This window comes from Mandrillus leucophaeus, unplaced genomic scaffold (assembly GCF_000951045.1).
Source record: "Mandrillus leucophaeus isolate KB7577 unplaced genomic scaffold, Mleu.le_1.0 Scaffold10, whole genome shotgun sequence".
In the NCBI taxonomy this organism is placed as follows: domain Eukaryota; kingdom Metazoa; phylum Chordata; class Mammalia; order Primates; family Cercopithecidae; genus Mandrillus; species Mandrillus leucophaeus.
The window spans coordinates 1,093,120-1,112,231 of NW_012098098.1; the positions used below are offsets into that span (position 1 = coordinate 1,093,120).

The 19,112-nt window shown below is 46.1% G+C and overlaps 1 protein-coding gene across 1 annotated transcript in view; it reads left to right on the forward strand.

Moving 5' to 3' along the window:
• The window catches only part of DNAAF1 (dynein, axonemal, assembly factor 1), a 33,201-nt gene that overhangs the window by 10,865 nt on the left and 3,224 nt on the right, over nt 1–19,112 (forward strand). The window contains exons 6-10 of the mRNA XM_011971307.1: nt 3,625–3,746; nt 10,429–10,595; nt 14,184–14,606; nt 16,807–16,922; nt 18,876–18,929. Coding sequence (XP_011826697.1) covers nt 3,625–3,746; nt 10,429–10,595; nt 14,184–14,606; nt 16,807–16,922; nt 18,876–18,929 — 882 coding nt within the window. The remainder of the gene's footprint in view (nt 1–3,624; nt 3,747–10,428; nt 10,596–14,183; nt 14,607–16,806; nt 16,923–18,875; nt 18,930–19,112) is intronic.

Below are 19,112 nucleotides of genomic sequence, written 5' to 3' on the forward strand. Positions count from 1 at the left end.
CAGGATGGTCTCGATCTCCTGACCTCGTGATCCGCCCGTCTCGGCCTCCCAAAGTGCTGGGATTACAGGCTTGAGCCACCGCGCCCGGCCTCCTTTTGTCATTTTAAGATTCACTAGTGGGTTCAGATGTTGTCAGCCTTGTCCAGCCATTATCAAGTTTCCCATCAGTCCTTGTCCCAGTTATTTCAGCAGTCACTGATGAAAGTTGCCTAGATGAATTATTTAATGAGGAGTCACACAATGACAGCTTTCCAGTTCTCTCACTCTCTCAGCATTTGTTAGCTAGAATGCTTCAGCTAGAATGCTTCTACAAAGAGCTTTCACTCACCAACTAGCGGTTCATGCAGTTCATGCAGAAAAGGCCAGGATCAATGTTTGGCCCTTTTATTTATCAATTTTCTTTTTATTTCCTTTCTTTTTTTTTTTTTTGACAGGGTCTTGCTCTGTCACCCAGGCTGGAGTGCAGTGGTATAATCATGGCTCACTGCAGCCTCGACCTCCCGGGCTCAAGCAATTCTCCCACCTTAGCCTCCAAGTAGCTGGGAACACAGGTGCACACCACCACATCCGGCTAATTTTTATATTTTTTGTAGAGATGGGGTTTTGCCATATTGCTCAGGCTGGTTATTTATCAATTTTCAGTAAAATGAATTGAGACCCTAGCAACCTTTCATGGCGACAATGAAGCCTTTCTTTTTTTAGTATCATTATGAATGCATGCATTTATATATACAGTATTTGACAAGATTTAACTCTTGCAGTCACTTTAATTTTTCATGTTCAAATTTTCCCATCCAGGTGAGGTATGGTGGCTCACACCTGTATCCCAGCACTTTGGGAGGCCAAGGTGGGCAGATCACTTGAGGCCAGGAGTTTGAGACCAGCCTGGTCAACATGGTGAAACCCTATCCCTAATAATAATACAAAAATTAGCTGGGTATGTTGATGCACGTCTGTGATCTCAGCTACTTGGGAGGCTGAGGCATAAGAATTGCTTGAACCCGGGAGGCGTTGCAGTGAGCTGAGATCTCACCACTGCACTCCAGACAGAATGAGACACTGTCTAAAAAAAAAAAATTCTCATCCTTTGGCTTGCTTCCCAAGTCCTTTTAAGTCCTCTCTAGTACCTTTGACAGCTTCCTTGCTTCTTAGTGTCTATGTGTTAACGTGTACTAGGAAAAAAATTCTAAAACTAGCACACAAAACCCTTGAGTTTATTGTATACCGCTTAGTGCATTGATAAACACGGAGAAAAGCGAGTCAACTGAAAGCAAATCATAGTTCGGGAACAATCTGTAGCATGTACCATCAAAAGACTAGTTTAGAACTGCAGTGCATGGTGAGAATAGAAAGCTCTATTATATTACAATCCTCCCATTTGTTCGTTTTTGTTTTGGCTGGGGTTGCCATAAGTACCGGGTGGCTTAACCAATAGAAATATACTTTTTCGTGGCTGTGTGTGGTGCCTCACGCCTGTAATCCCAGCACTTTGGGAGGCCGAGGCAGGCGGATCACAAGGTCAGGAGATCGAGACCATCCTGGCTAACATGATGAAACCCTGGCTCTACTAAAAATACAAAAAAGTAGCCAGGCATTGTGGTGGGCACCTGTAGTCCCAGCTACTTGGGAGGCTGAGGCAGGAGAATGGCGTGAATCTGGGAGGTGGAGCTTGCAGTGAGTCGAGATCGCGCCACTGCACTCCAGCCTGGGCAATAGAACTAGATTCCATCTCAAAAAAAAAAAAAAAAAGAAAAAGAAATTTATTTTCTCATAATTCTGGAGACTGAACGTCAAGAGCAAGGTGTGGGCAGGGCTGGGTTCTCCAGAGTCCTCTCCTTGGCTGGTAGAGGGCCGTCTTCTCTCTGGGTCCTCACACGGTCCCTCCCTATGTGCTGTGTCCTACTCTCTTCTCCTAAGGACACCAGTAAGATTGGATTAGGGCCTATCCTAATGGGCTCATTTCAACTTCATCATGGCTTTAAAAGTCTTATCTCCAAATACAGTCACATTCTGAGGTGCTGAGGGACTTTAACATGTGAATTTTGATTAGGACACAATTCAGCCCAGAAGGAAACAGGTTGCTTTATATTAATAGTTATTTTGTGACTGCATTTAAATCCTCCCCACACCGTGTACCCCTTTATTGCTGTCTGGGTGTATTGCTCCCACCGCCCCACCCTGTGCAGGGTAAGTCACTTGAAAATAGAGCAAGAATGGTAAAGACAGCATGAGAATGAAGTTTGGGAAATGCTAAACTAACTCGTTTACGATATCTTCAACAAAGAAACACTTTAGATATGAAAAATATTCCATCGGTTTAGGCAGACAGATTTTGAAATGGTTCACCCTCATGTTGCCTTAAGCGTTCAACTTCTTTTTTTTTTTTTTTTTTTTGTTTGAGATGGAGTTTTGCTTTGTCACCCAGGCTGGAGTGCAGTGGCATAATCTCGGCTTACTACAGCCTCCGCCTCCTGGGTTCAAGTGATTCTTCTGCCTCAGGCCCCTGAGTAGCTGGGATTACAGGTGCTCGCCACCACACCCCTCTAATTTTTGTATTTTTAGTAGAGATGGGGTTTAACCATGTTGGCTAGGCTGGTCTCGAACCCCTGACCTCAAGTGATTCACCCACTTCAGCCTCCCAAAGTGCTGGAATTACAGGAGTGAGCCACCAAGCCCAGCCCCTCTAAGCATTCAACCTCTTTGAGTTTCTTTTTCTTTTTTTTTTTGAGACGGAGTCTCGCTGTGTCTCCCAGACTGGAATGCAGTGGCACAATCTCGGCTCACTGCAAGCTCCACCTCCCGGGTTCACACCATTCTCCTGCCTCAGCCTCCCGAGTAGCTGGGACTACAGGCGCCCGTCACCACGCCTGACTAATTTTTTGTATTTTTAGTAGAGACGAGGTTTCACCATGTTAGCCAGGATGGTCTCAATCTCCTGACCTCGTGATCCACCCGCCTCGGCCTCCCAAAGTGCTGGGATTACGGGCGTAAGCCACCACGCCCGGCCAACGTCTTTGAGTTTCTTAAGGCAGTAGAGGAGGTGACAGTATTTAAAAATGGGGGAGGATGGCAGGTGGGATTGCTGAACCCCTTCCTCCTCCCTGGTCCTAACTGACAGCAGGGAGAGCTGTAAGCTGAGGGAGAAGGGCCCTCCATCCTGTGGCACTCAGCAGAAGTAAGCGGGCACTCTCCATCCTTTCCCTTAGTCACTGCTGCTTCTCTGTCTAGCAGCTGTGTGCGTTTTCTTAAAATGGATCCTGGCTGGGAAGAAAAGAAAACAATCAATTAGGCAGAGATTCATTTCAGTAAAAGAGGTTGGGTAGCAAAACTAATATAATCAACTGCTCTCAGAAAAAGCCTCAGAAAATGTTTTCCAGTATTGTTCTGGAGGGACAATGAGATCTAAGATCTGAAGTTCAAGTGGAGGAAAGGGCTGCTGAATGATCTAGACAGCTCTGATAGCGTGAGAGCAATGGAAACCTTCTGATTTCTCCCATCAAGTTACCAGGATGTGATATTGGCACTTCTCTAGATTTTGTTCATTTATTCTTAGTGCACAGCACATATCAAATAATTCAGTCGCATCTTTCAGTAATCATTTTGGTTCTGCTTGTCTTCTTGCAGCGTGTACTGAATTTGATGGGAAACCCGGTTATCAGACACATTCCTAATTATAGAAGGACAGTCACTGTACGACTAAAGCACTTAACATACCTGGATGATAGACCAGTGTTTCCAAAGGACAGGTAAGAAGAGAAAAGCCTTCTGATCACATTTTAATATTTAATAGTTGACCATGCTTAATATTAAACTTTTTAAATTTCTGATTCTTGAGCAATTTCACATATCAAAAACGTTCTTTGGAAATAGGCTTGATGGCGACATAATTGACTATAATGGGAATTTAAGCACTTATTCATAGATTTTTATATTCCTTTGATAAGTATCTTTGCATTGGTGGTTTACCTCTTTGCTGATGAGTTCCTTGGAATGGAATTTTGGGAGTAGCATCACTGCTTTGAAGAATGCGGTTTCAGACTTTGTAAAAACTCTTACAAATATTTTCTAGTTGTTTTCTAGAGAGTTTGTATCAGTTTACAACCTCACAGAACATAACCATGAAAAGAAATCTTTGCCAAGTTAGTTAATGGGTGAAGATAGTACCCTGTTGTTTTAAATTGCCATTTTTGGGTAATTGATGAAGTTGGGCATTGTTTTCATTGTTACTGGACACTTATATTTCCTCCTTTATGAATATTCTGTCCATGACTTTTTCCAAGTTTCTTTCTAAAGTGATTTTCTTACCGATTTGTAAGAGTTTCTTTAATATTAGGAACATTGCACCCTGGACTGCCATGTTTATCGTCACTGCTTTTATCTGTGTTTTTAACTTACTTTTAAATTTAGATCACTTTAGTAATTCTAATTAGAATAAAATATCAGTCATATAGGCTACTTGATGAGAAGGACAATCTGAATTTTGCATTATACAACATTTAAGATCAATGTAGCTTGTAATATGTTTTTAAACTCACAAATTTAAATCAAACTAATAAATATTTCCAATAGAGCTTCCACTTTAGCCAGGTAAGAAAATAAGACCTGCTTCTGGGAGGTTCAACAGAAATTGACCCAGCTCCCTGGGCCCCAGGTCTGGGGGTGGTGAGGACAGGGAGAGCAGCCAGTGTGCAGGGGCCTGACTCCCAAGCCAGCTCTGCAGCCACGTGCTACGTTACGACCTTGGGGGAGCTCCCTAACCTCCCTGGGCGCACGTTCCACATCTGCAGAGTGGGGATGAGAATATTGTTGCCACAGGGTCCTTGTGAGTGCCTATGAGCAACATGCAGGACTCTGAGCAGGTGCTGGGCTCCTAGGAGTGAACCAGTGGGAGCAGCTGCCACTGAAGAGGCTGCCCCCAACCCGGGGGCCATGCTGAGGAAAGTAACGTGGATATGAGCAATAGGAGCCACTGTCCTTTACAGCATAGCCCAAGACTCCAGCTCAGGAGTCAGATTAACCTGGCTTGAATCTTTTTTTAGAGACAGGATTGTACTCCGTCACCTGGGCAGTGGCGCCATCACTGCAGCCTCAAACTCCTGGGTTCACACAAGCCTCCCAGGTAACTGAGATTACAAGCGTACATCACTAAACCCAGTTAATTTTTAAGTTTTTTGTAGAGATGGGCGTCTCACTATGTCGCCAAGGCTGGTCTCAAATTTCTGGCCTCAGGTGATCCTCCTGCCTTGGCCTCCCAAAGCTCTGAGGCTCCCAAAGCCTCACAGGCATGAGCCGCCACACCCCTGGCATTGAATCTTAATCCAACCACTGACGAATTGTTTGACACTGGGTACTTGCTGTCATCTAGGATGCAGCAGGCATCTGCTCACCTGTCATTAACGCACTCTCCATAACCCATGTAAATAGTGCCTTCTCCACTTGATGTCTTTTCAGCCTGAATTAATTTCCTCTTAGGACACATCAGCCACTGACATACACTCATTTCTTTGTTTAGGATCTTCTTCCCAGACTAAAAGGGCTCCTCTAACAGAGATGAGCTCTGACACTCACTGCTGGGTCCCCAGCCTCTAGAACAGTGCCTGGCACATAGCAGGCAACAGCTAGGCCTTTGCTGGCTGTCTGCTCTGAGATCAAAGGCTCTGAGGTTTTCTCACTGTGTGGTAAATGGACTGGAGCATGGTTTATTCTCCTTAGCATTTTCTGTCTCAGTGACTCGTGGTCTTTCTCTGCTATAGTATACTTTGCAACACCCTGTCCGACTATTTCCAAACACCTGTACCTTTGATTTTACAGCAGGGATCTGCTGCTTCTCTCTGAAGGTAAGCCTCCTGTTTTTAAACCACCAGACTTTATTTTTCAAATAACAACTTTGTTGAGGTATTATTCACATACCATACAGTTTATGTATTTCAAGTGTACAATGTGGCTGGACGCAGTTGCTCACGGCTGTAATCCCAGCACTTTGGGAGGCTGAGGGGGGTGGATCACTTGAGGTCAGGAGACTCCCTCTCAAAAAAAAATAAAATAAAAAAATAAAAATAAAAATAAAAAACAAAGTGTACAATGCAATGGCTTTGAGTATATTCACAGAGTTATGCAACCATCACCACAATCAATTTTAGAACATTCTCATCACTCTAAAATGGAAACACTGGGCCGGGCATGGTGACTCACAGCTATAATCCCAGCGCTTTGGGAGACCGAGGCAGGCGGATCACGAGGTCAGCAGATCGAGACCATCCTGGTAACATGGTGAAACCCTGTCTCTACTAAAAAATAGAAAAAATTAGCTGGGCATGGTGGTGGGTGCCTGTAGTCCCACCTAGTCAGGAGGCTGAGGCAGGAGAATGGCATGAACCCGGGAGGTGGAGCTTGCAGCGAGCTGAGATCACACCACTGCACTCCAGCCTGCGCAACAGAGCGAGACTCCATCTCAAAAAAAAAAAAAAAAAAAGAAAAAGAAACACTGGCTGGGCATGGTGGCTCACACCTGTAATCCCAGCACTTTGGGAGGCCAGAGTGGGCAGATCATGAGGTCAAGAGACCAAGACCATCCTGGCCAACATGGTGAAACCCTATCTCTACTAAAAGTACAAAAATTAGCTGGGCGTGGTGGTAGGCGCCTGTAGTCCCAGCTACTCGGGAGGCTGAGGCAAGAGAATCGCTTGAATCCGGGAGGTGGAGGTTGCAGTGAGCCGAGATTGCGCCACCACACTCCAACCTGGGTGACAGTGCGAGACTGTCCCAAAAAACAAAAACAAAAACAAAAAAAACCATCCCCATTAGCAGCCCACCCCCTATTTCTCGCTCCCTGAAGGCCCTGGCAGCTACTTCTCTCCTTTTCCTCTCTGTTGATTTGCCTGTTCTGGACATTTCATATAAATGGAGTCACCCACCATGTGGCCTTTTTTTTCTTTCACTTAACGTCGTGTTGTCAGGGTTCATCTGCGATGTGGCGTGCTCCATCCAGTACTTCACTCCTTTTTATTGCCACATGATACTGCATTTTGATACACTACATTGTATTTGTCCATCAGCTTTTGGAAATTAGGGTTCTTTTCACTTTTTGGCTATTGTCAATAATGAAGTTTTTGTGTGGACAGCTGTTGTCTTCTTCTGGGTACGTATCTAGGAGTGGAATTTCTGGGTCATACAGGGACTTTGTTTAATTTTTGAGGAGACACCACATTGTTTTCCAAAGCAGCTGCACCATTTTACATCCCCATCAGCAGTGTAGGAGGGTTCCAGTTTTCCCGTATCCTCACCAATACTTCTGATTGCCTGTCTTTTTCTCTCTTTTTGTTTTTTTAAGATGGAGTCTCATCCTGTCACCCAGGCTGGAGTGCAGCAGTGAGATCTCAGCTCACTGCAACCTCCGCCTCCCAGGTTCAAGCGATTCTCCTGCCTCAGCCTCCCTAGCAGCTAGGATTAGAAGCATCAGCCACCATGCCCAGCTAATTTTTCTATTTTTATTAGAGACAGGGTTTCACCATGTTGGTCAGGACGGTCTCAATCTCTTGACCTCGTGATCCACCTGCCTCAGCCTCCCAAAGTGCTGGGATTAAAGGGGTGAGCCACCGCACCCGGCTCTGTCTTTTTATTTCTAGTCCCCTGGATGGTATGAAGTGGTGCGTCACTGTGGTTTCCATTTGCTTTTCCCTGGTAGATAATGAAGCATCTTTCATGTACTTATTGGCAGTTTTTATGTCTTCTTTGGAGAAATGCCTGTTCAGTTTCTTTGCTGATTTTTAAAAAATATAATAGACTTCTAACAGACTTTTTTTTTTTTTTTTTTTTTTTGAGACAGCGTTTCGCTCTGTCGCCCAGGCTGGAGTATAGTGCTGCAATCATGATTCCCTGCAGCCTCCACCTCCTGGGCTCAAGTAACCCTTTCACCTCTCAGCCTCCTGAGTAGCTGGGACTGCAGGTGTGCACCACCACGCCTGGCTAGTTTTTGTGCTTTTTGTAGAGATGGGGTCTCGCCATGTTGCCCAGGCTGGTCCGGAACTCCTGGGCTCAAGTCATCTGCCCACCTTGGCCTCCCAAAGTGCTGAGATTACAGGCATGAGTCACTGCACCTGGCCTAGACTTTATTTTCAGAGCAGTTTTAGATTTACAGAAAAATTGAGCAGAAAGTAAAGAGAGTTCCCATATACCACCCACCCTCACAGTTTCTCCTATTTGTAACGTGTTACATTCGTGTGGGACATTTGTGACAAGCGATCAACCAATGCTGGTACCTTATTATTGACTGAAGTCCATCATTTCTTTGGGGCTCATGCTTGGTGTTGCACATTGTATGGGTTTGGACAAAGGTATCATGTCATGTATCCCCCATCACAGTATCTCACAGAATAGTTTTACTGCCCTAAAACCCTCTGTGCTCTGCTTATTCATCCCTCCCACCTCCTCAGCCCCAACTCCTGGCAACACTGATCTTTTTGCCGTCTCCGTGATTTTGCCTTATCTAGAAAGTCATATAGCTGGAATCATACAGCATATAGCCTTTATGGACCGGCTTCTTTCACTTAGCAATGAAGTTAGGCTTCTTCCATGAATTCGTGTGGCTTGACAGCTCATCTCTTTTCACTGCTGAGTGATATTCCTCCATCTGGGTGTGCCAGAGTTTGTTTATCCATTCACCTACTAAAGGATATGTTGGTCGCTTCTAATTTCTGCCAATTAGAATAAAACTGCTGTAAACATCCATGTGCAGGTTTGCGTGTGGACATAAGTCTTCAATTCATTTGGGTAAATAATTAGAAGCACAATTGCTGGATCATATGGTGAGAGTATTTTTAGTCCTGTAAGAATCCGCCACACCATTTTCCAAAGTGGCTGTACCATTTTGCATTCCCCCTAGGAACAAGTGAGAGTTCCCAGCACTCCACATCCTCATTAGCACAGCATTGCCAGTGTTTTGGATTTTAGCCATCTTATAGCCACATCATGTTATCTTATTGTTCTAATTTGCATTTCCCCAGGACACGTGATGTGGAGCATCTTTTCACAGGCTTATTTGCCATCTGTATATCTTTTTTGGTGAGGTATCTTGATCGTTTGCCCGGTTTTTTATTGGGTTGTTTCCTTATCTTTGAATTTTAAAAGTTATTTGTATGTTTTGGATCCAAGCCCTTTCCCGGATACCATTTTTTTTTTTTTTTTTTTGCAAATATTTTCTCCCAGTCTGTAGCCTGTCTTCTCATTTTTTAAAACTTTGCTCATTTTTTTGGGGGGGGTAGAATCTTACTCTGTCACTCAGGCTGGAGTGCAGTGGTGTGATCTCAGCTCACTGTAACCTCTGCCTCGTGGGTTCAAGCGATTCTCCTCCTTCAGCCTCCCGAGTAGCTGGGACTACAGTTGCGTGCCACGATGCCCAGCTAATTTTCGGATTTTTAGTAGAGACGGGCTTTCTCCATGTTGGCCAGGCTGGTCTTGAACTCCTGACTTTAGGTGATCCACCCACCTCCTCTTCCCAAAGTGCTGGGATTACAGGTGTGAGCTACCATGCACTGCCTAAACTTTGGTCATTTTGAAATTGTGTCATCTTTCTATTAATGAGTTGTGAGGCTTATTTATATTTTCTTTTTTTTTTTTTTTTTTTTTTGAGACGGAGTCCCGCTCTGTCGCCCAGGCTGGAGTGCAGTGGCCGGATCTCAGCTCACTGCAAGCTCCGCCTCCCGGGTTCGCGCCATTCTCCTGCCTCAGCCTCCCGAGTAGCTGGGACTACAGGTGCCCGCCACCTCGCCCGGCTAGTTTTTTGTATTTTTTAGTAGAGACAGGGTTTCACTGTGTTAGCCAGGATGGTCTCGATCTCCTGACCTCGTGATCCGCCCGTCTCGGCCTCCCAAAGTGCTGGGATTACAGGCTTGAGCCACCGCGCCCGGCCTTATTTATATTTTCTAGGTACAAGACCATTATCAAATATATGATTTGCAAATATCTTCTCACATTCTTTGAGTTGTCTTTTTACTTTTTTTCGGTAGACACAGGGTCTCGCTGTGTTGCCCAGGCTGATCTCAAACTCCTGGGCTCAAGTGATCATCCCACTTTGGCCTCCAAAGTGCTAGGATTACAGGCGTGAGCCAGTGTGTCCTGCTGGCTTTTTTTTTTTTTTTTTAATAATACTTTATTTATGGTATTCTTTGCATGACAAACATTTTTAATTTTGATGGAATCCGATTTCTCTATTTTTTCTTTTGTCACTTGTGCTTTTGGTGTCATATCTAAGAAGACTGTGCAGACCGTTCCACCTTAAATAATAAAATTCACACGTGTAACTTTCATCCTTGCAGTCACATGTCTGATGCTCACTTTGCTTTGATTTTGAAGAAAATGAGCAAGTTGATCAGAGAGTGTATGTTTGGAGTTCACCTTCCCTATTTATGTTTCTTTGTTTTTTTTAAACAGAGCTTGTGCGGAGGCCTGGGCTAGGGGAGGGTACGCAGCTGAAAAGGAGGAGAGACAGCAGTGGGAGAGCAGGGAGCGGAAGAAGATCACAGACAGCATTGAAGCCTTGGCCATGATCAAGCGGCGGGCGGAGGAGAGGAAAAGACAGAGAGAGAGTCAAGAGAGAGGTATGTGCTGGGCCGAAGACAACAGCCCCAGAGTTCCTTTGAGATTAGGCGAGTCTAAGCTGTCAAACTTACTCTTTAATCTTGGGGATTTTTTTTTTTTTTTTTAGACAGAGTCTCGCTCTGTCGCCCAGGTTGGAGTGCAGCAGCGTGATCTTGACTCACTGCAACTTCTGTCTCCCGGGTTCAAGCAATTCTTGTGCCTCAGCCTCCCCAGAGCTGGTATTACAGGCACGTACCACCATTCCTGGCTAATTTTTGTATTTTCAGTAGAGAAGGGATTTTGCCATGTTGTCCAGGCTTGTCTCGAACTCTTGACTTCAAGTCATCTGCCAACCTTGGCTTACCAAAGTGCTGGGATTACAAGCATGAGCCACTGTGCCCAGCCTTGGATTTTCTTTTTTTCTTTCTTTTTTTTTCTTTTGGTGGGGATAAGATCTCACTCAGTTGCCCAGGCTAGAGTGCAGTGGCACAATCTTGGCTCACTGCAACCTCCACCTCAAGTGATCCTCTCACCTCAGCTTCCTAAGTGGCTGGGACTACAGGTGTGCACCATCAAGCTTAGCTAATTAATTTTTTTTTTTTTCCGTAGAGGTGGGGTCTCACTATGTTGCCCAGGCTGGTCTCAAACTCCTGGGTTCAAGTGCTCCACCCACCTTGGCCTCCCAAAGTGCTGGGATTATAGGCGTGAGCTGCTGCACCTGGCCAGGGATTTTTTTTAAACCATTTCCTCACAACCTGCAGATCCATCTGCAGTTGGCCTCACCCACCTGCCAGCACCAGTGAGAACCTGGAACGGTGATGAGCTGTTTCCAACCACTTTTACTGGTTGAAACACAGTTTTTCAAAATAAATGACCTATTAGTTTTCTGCGGCTGCTGAAAGTAGGAAAACTCAAATAGGTTGTTTTCTTCTACCACACTCTCAACACCCGGCAGACTTGTGCTCACCAAATGTGCAGGGTGTCCCCACACCCACCGATTCTCTGACACCAGCCGGGTGTCCTACAATTCATTTCCATCCTGACACTAACCCCACAGGTGATGGACAATGGTCCTGCGAGATTACTCCCCACTTCTGATGCAACTGCGAGTCCCAGGGTGTCGCCTGTACTTCTAACAGAATGGCCATAAAATTAGGGTTCCCATGACACTCCCTTTGGGTTTGATACTTTGCTCTGATGGCTCACAGAACTCCAGAGAACACTTATATTTTCTGGGTTATTATATTAATAAAGGATACGATAAGGGATGCAGATGAACAGCGGGATGAAGTGGAGCTTAGGGAAGGGTCTGTGGGAAGGGGCGTAGCTTCACGCCCTCTCTGGCCACACCCCACTCCAGATATCTCCAGTGTTCAGCAACTCGGAAGCTCTCTGAACCCCACAGTTCAGGGGGTTTTCCGGAAGCTTCAACACGTGGGCATGATGGATGATTAACTCCATTTCCAGCCCCTCCGCCCTCTCTGAAGGACGAGGGTGGGGCTGAAAGCTCCAAGCCTCTCATCACGACTTGGTCTCTCTGGTCTGGAAGCCACCCCGCCCCCAAGGGCCCCTTCAGACAAAAGATCTTCCTGTCACCCTGGACGAAGGTCTTAGGAGCTCTGTGCCAGGACCTGGGCTCGAAGATAAAATATTAGAACAAAACAGCCTTCTAGCACCCCTATCTACCGGGGTTTTAGGAGCTCTGTTTCAGAGATAAATGTATCTTGTAATTTCATAGCAGCCACAACAAATTATCACAAAATTAGTGGCTTAAAAAACACAAATTTGTTACCTTATTGCAGTTCTGTGGGTCAGAAGCCCAAAATGGGTTTCACTAAGCTAAAATTGAGGTGTCTCAGGGTTGTGCTCCTTCTGGGGGCCCCAGGGGAGAACCCGCTTCCTTGCCTTTCCCACCTCTAGAGGCCGCCTGCGTTCCCTGGCTCGTGGCCCCTTCCTCCAACTTCCAGGCCAGCAGTGTGGCATCTTCCAGCCTCGTTCTGGCTCTGACACGCCTGCCTCCCTATTCTGAGAGCCCTTGTGATTCTTTTGAGCCTGCCTGGATAACCCAGGACAATTTCCTGATCTCAGGGTTCTAGATCCTAATCACATCTGCACAGTCCCTTTGTCCGTGTAAGGTAACATATTCATAGTCTAAGATTAAGGTGTGAACATCTTTGGCTAATATTTTTGTATTCTTTTTTTTTGTAGAGACAGGGCCTTGCTGTGTTGGCCAAACTGGTCTCAAACTCCTGGCCTCAAGCAATCCTCCCGCCTCAGCCTCCCAAAGTGCTGGGATTATAGATGTGAGCCACCGCACCTGGCCACATACACATTTTTATGTAAAAATGGCATAATTATGTTGCTTCCTGTCTAGTCTTTTGAATTAGCATACTATAACTATTTTCCATACAATAGATATTTTCTTACTACATATATTTTGTCTTTTCCCAACTTTTTGTTTTGAAATGTTAAAAATTTTCAGAAAAGCTGAAATAGTAAAACATAGTTGTATGTCTGCATTTGTTAATAGATTCTGTGGTTTTTCATAATTTGCTACAGATATTTGCCACACACACACACACACACACACACACACACACAGACACTTTGCTTTTCCCCTGAACCATTTGAAGATAAAGGCAAACGACATAGCCTTTAAATCCCCAGTGCTTCAGCATGCATCTCCTAAGAACTTCTTGTGTTCTGCTTTCTTGATGGCTGTAACTTGTTCCATTAAAGGGCTGTGCTCGGCAGCGCCTTCACGGGCATTTGGCTCCCGTCATTATCCACTGTAAACAACACTAATGAACATCCCTCAAGGATACTTCTTTTTTTTTTTTTTTTTTTTGAGACAGTCTCACTCTGTCACCTAGACTGGAATGCAGTGACTCACTGCAACCTCTGTCTCCTGGGTTCAAGCGCTTCTCCTGCCTTGGTCTCTCTAGTAGCTGGGATTATAGGCATGTGCCACCCCACCCAGCTATTATTATTATTATTATTATTATTATTTTAGTAGAGACGAAGTTTCACCATGTTTGCCAGGCTGGTCTTGAACTCTTGACGTCAAATGATCTGACCGCCTGGGCCTCCCAAAGTGCTGGGATTACAAGCATGAGCTACCACGCCCAGCCCCTTGAAGAAACTTTTTAAACTGTGTTCCTTATTTATTTGTTTATTTATTTTTTGGGCACAGAGTCTTGCTCTGTCTTCCAGGCTGAAGTGCAGTGACACGATCTTGGCTCACTGCAGCCTCCACCTCCCAGGTTCAAGCGATTCTCCTGCCCCAGCCTCTTGAATAGCTGGGACTATAGGCGCGTGCCACCACGTCTGGTTAATTTTTTGTATTTTTAGTGGAGAGGGGGTTTCGTCATGTTGGCCAGCCTGGTTTTGAACTCCTGGCCTCAAGTGATCCGCCCTCCTTGGCCTCCCAAAGTGCTGGGATTACAGGTGCGACTCACTGCACCCAGCCCCTCGAGGACACGTTTTTAAATGGTGTTCCTGACCTCGTTCCTGGTCTCAGAAGTTTGCTGTGAGCCCTTGAAGTATGCACGAACACCCTTGTCCTCCTGGGACACTCCCACATTCACCTTTGCATTTTCCGCCAGTAGGGGAGACGACATCTTCAGACGATGGTGAGAACGTGCCTGCCAGTGAGGAAGGCAAGGAGGAGCCTCCCGGGGACAGAGAAACAAGGCAGAAGATGGAGCTATTTGTTAAGGAAAGCTTTGAGGCCAAGGATGAGCTCTGCCCAGGAAAGCCAAGTGGAGGAGAGGAGCTGCCTGTGGAGGTTAAAAGAGAGGATGGAGATCGAGAGCCAGAGGGAACCCTCCCAGTTGAGGTCCCACTACTGTCGCCGCCTGTGGAGGTTAAAGGAGAGGACCGAGATCAAGAGCCAGAGGGGACCCTCCCAGCTGAGCCCCCGCTACTGTCGCCGTCTGTGGAGGTTAAAGGAGAGGATGGAGATCAAGAGCCAGAGGGGACCCTCCCAGTTGAGGCCCCACCACCGCCGCCCCTCGGAGCTGCCGGGGAAGGTAACGTGAGCAGAGAAACACACACAGACACACACGCCCCTCAGGGAGCCCCAGCCTTTGACTCAGGCCTCTGTGGGACCTGGGGCCTGAGTTTCACTTCTTCTGTGTTGCTGTTTCTAGAAGATAATGTACGCAAGTTGTCCTGTTATCTGGAACAGTGCTGCTCAACAGAAATGGAATAGGAGGCTGGGCGCGGTGGCTCACGCCTGTAATCCCAGCACTTTGGGAGGCTGAGGTGGGCGGATCATGAGGTCAGGGGATCGAGACCATCCTGTAACACGGTGAAACCCCGTCTCTACTAAAAATACAAAAAAGTTAGCTGGGCGTGGTGGCGGGCGCCTGTAGTCCCAGCTACTCAGGAGGCTGAGGCAGGAGAATGGCACGAACCCAGGAGGCGGAGCTTGCAGTGAGCTGAGACCGCGCCACTGCACTCCAGCCTGGGTGACAAAGTGAGACTCTGTCTCAAAAAAAAAAAAAAGAAAAAGAAAAAAAGAAATGGAACAGGAGCCACTACTAGATTCTCTAGTAGCCCTATTTTAAAAAGTAAAAGGAACTTTGGGAGGCCAAGGCAGGAGGGTTGATTGAGGCCAGGAGTTTCAGACCAGCCTTAGAAACATAGTGAGACCTCATCCCTACCAAAACTACAAAAATTAGCTGGGCATGGTGGTGTGCCCCTGTAGTCCCAGCTACTTGAAGGCTGAGGCAAGAGGATTGCTTGAGCCCCGGAAGTTGAGGCTGCAGTGAGCCAAGATTGCGCCACTGCACTCCATCCTGGGTGACAGAGTGAGACCCTCTCTCAAAAAATAAATAAATAAATAATTTAAAAATTAAAAAGAAACAGTAAAAGTATTAATGATATATTTGATTTAACCCAATATATAAAAAATACAATCATGTTAACATGGAATTAATATAAAAATTATCAATGAGATATTTTACTTATTTTTAAAAAATTAAGTCATCAAAATTCACTATGTATTTGACATGGCCGAATGGTAACTTTTTAATGGTGAAAAGTGGGCCATTCATCTCTGACATAAATGAAGCCCAGAGAGCAATGGAGGGATCAGAGTACAGGACCCAAGGATACAGCCTGGGGGAAGAGTAGGGGCAGGCCCTGCGAGGTGGCTCACTCATGTAATCCGAGCACTGTAGGAGGCCGAGGCGGGCAGATTGCTTGAGGCCAGAAGTTCGAGACCAGCCTGGCCAACATAGTGAGAAATCCCCCTCCCTGCAACCCCTGAGCATCTACAAAAAAACACAATAAATTAGCCGGGCATGACGATGACCACTTGTAGGCTCAGGTGGGAGGGGTAGGGGACAGGAGGTTGAGGCTGCAGTGAGCTGAGATCACACCACTGTACTCCAGCCAGGGTGACAGAGTGAGACCCTGTCTCAAAAAAATACAAATAAGTAAATAAAAAGGAAAAGTAGGGGCCTGGACGAGGACGGGGCCCATCACGATTCCACATTCCTCAGGTGATCTTGCAGTTATGAAATTGCACAAGCCCTGACCCTTGTGCAGCAGGAGGGGCGTGTGCCTGGCTGAGGGACAGGCCGGCGGTGGGCTGTGAAGCCTGCCCCTCCGTCTCTGAGCGAGTCGCCCCTGCTGGCATCACTTGTCGCCCCACAGCGGCTGCCGTTTCCAAGATTCCTGTGGCTGCTGCTTTGACTCCTGGATGGTGCTCTTCATCTCATGGGATTCGCCTCCAGGTTATAGAAAGGGGTAGCTGTTCCATTCTTTTCCCAGCAGACGGAAGCCTGTCGTGAGCTGCGGCCTCTGTCATGGAGGCTGGCCTTTGGGCCCTGAAGAGGGTTTTCATCTTTTTTTTTTTTCCAGAGGAGTCTCACTCTGTCACCCAGGCTGGAGTGCAATGGTATGATATTGGCTCATTGCAACTTCAACCTCCTGGGTTCAAGTGATTCTCCTGCCTCAGCCTCCCGAGTAGCTGGGACTACAGGCGCCCGCCACCACACTCGGCTAATTTTTGCATTTTTAATAGAGACAGGGTTTTTGCTATGTTGGCCAGGCTGGACTTGAACTTCTGACCTTGGGATCCACCCACCTTGGCCTCCCAAAGTGCTGGGATTACAGGCATGAGCCACCGCGCCCGGACCCTGGGAGCCCTTCTTCACCGTGGGCTTGTCCATCTGCCTGCTGTGTGTTAAACTAACTCCAAGACTTGTTGTTGCTCTTTAGAGCGGACCCCCCAGGCTGTGGCCGCTGAGGGTGGATTCGTTACAGGACCTGATGGGACGAGAATGGAAGATTTAGAAACCGTTAGACTGGAGACAAAGGAGACATTCTGCATCGATGTACGTGAAGTATTTAATCTTGGAGATAAGTATCAGTTTTACTGTTAGTAAAATAGGTGATCAGATGCAAACTCTGGAGATGCTCGATACCCCAAGTGTGGTCCTTGGGCCGGCAGGCCTGGCATTGCTGGGGCGCTGGTTAGAAATGCAGACTCCCAGGCCTCACCCCAGGCCTACTGATCAGAATCCAACTTTAATGCACTGCCCTAGGTGATTCGTGCACGTGCATGCTCAAGTTTGGGGAGCCTGGGCCCAAATCACTACCCTTGAGCCATGTCTACCACACTCCATTCGTTTTTGCTAAAGAAGCTACCTTGCTAAGCAGTTCTGACTAGTTGCCTTATCCAAATTGGTGGTGAGGGTTACATTGTATCATCAGAGTTACATTGTGTCATTATACATTGTATGTTTTTCCTCCTCCTTGGACACCACCCGGCAGGTAGCTCAGGCTCTCACTGGCCTTCTGACTCATGGAGGTGTGACGGTTCAGTGTCCCATTCGCTTGAGTGAATGTTTGATCCCAGCCTTGCCTGTCACTCTTTCCTGAAGCTCTTCCCATTTTGATGACAGTCCCAAATGCTTAGGCCCACAAGAATGGTACCATGGGAATTCACACATTGTGTCACAACCCCTCAAGAACTGTCCTTTGATGGGGCAGGAATAGGAGAGGCATTTCTGGGCACCTCTGACCTCATACCTTGGAGAGGTGGCCCCCTCCCCACTTCCTTGTTAAACTTCTCCTAAACTGGTGTTTCTAATGTCCAAACTTCAGGACTTCACATGGCCCAGTAAGAGTTAAAGTGATCACAGTCAGAATTCATAGTGGGTTTCTAGTTTTCTGGAGCTATGTAAAAAAAGAAACAAAGGCCAGGTGTGGTGGCTCACACCTGTAATCCCAGCACTTTGGGAGGCCGAGGTGGGTGAATCACATGAAGTCAGGAGTCAGCCTGGCCAACATGGTGAAACCCCGTCTCTACTAAAAATACAAAAAAAAAAAAAAAAAATTAGCTGGGCATGGTGGCAGGTGTCTGTAATCCCAGCTACTTCGGAGGCTGAGGCAGGAGAACTGCTTGAACCCAGGAGGCGGAGGTTGCAGTGATCCAAGATCTCACCACTGCACTCCAGCCTGGGCGACAGAGTGAGACTCTATCTCAAAAAAAAAAAAAAAAGAAAAGAAAAAGAAAGAAAGAAACATAATTGGGCAATTTATCTCTCACATTTGAGAACTGACCATATAGATAACTACAACACTAATAGCTAATATTAGTTGGTTTCTTATTATATGCGTGACACCATTCTAAGTACGACTTGTATTGATTGATGTAACCCTTCCTACAACTCTAAGTGGTACATACTATTATCATCCCAATTTCCCAGATGAGGAAAATGAGAAACAGAGAGGTTAGGCAACTTGCCCAAAGCCACACAGCTAGAAAATGGTGGTGGGGGAGTAACAACCCAGGCAGTGTGGCTCCAGTTCATGCATACAACCACGCACTGGTTTTTATGCACAAAGACACCAAACAAACACCCACAATACAAAAAAGTCCTACCAGTTTTGGGGAGATACAAAATATATTACTTTTATACCACATAGAGTTTTTGGACTAGTTTGTACAGAGGTGCATTTGGTTTGGGTCCCATTATTTCCCCTAAGATGAACGGACTGTATCTCTTAATAAAGAAACAGAAAAAAGATGTGGAAATTCTTTAAATATGTCACATCTTGCAAGTTCCCTTTCTTTTATTAGATCCAGACACCTGAAGTGGCAACGCTTGCTTTGTGTGTGCCTAGAGTTTCTTTGGGTGGGGAACAGGCAGAGGAGTCACCCAAGTGATTTGAGTAACTTTAACTAAGGCTGGGTTGACTGCGTGTTTGCCTTTATCGTGCCTATCAGAACGTTGACAGCGCATGTGCCTCCCTGGTGATGTGCGGCTCACTTGCTCTTTCAGGACCTACCTGACTTGGAAGATGACGATGAAACAGGCAAATCTCTGGAAGACCAGGTTAAGGTCATTAGTCCATTTTCCCAGAGTCAGCTTAATTCTACCGTCATTCTTGTCGTTTACAGTCTCTCTCCAAAACTTGGAAGTAAAATGTTCCCTGTGCATAAAGCATTGAATCCCCCATATTCTCTTTTTTTCTTTTTCTTTTCTTTTCTTTCTTTCTTTTTTTTTTTTTTTTTTTTT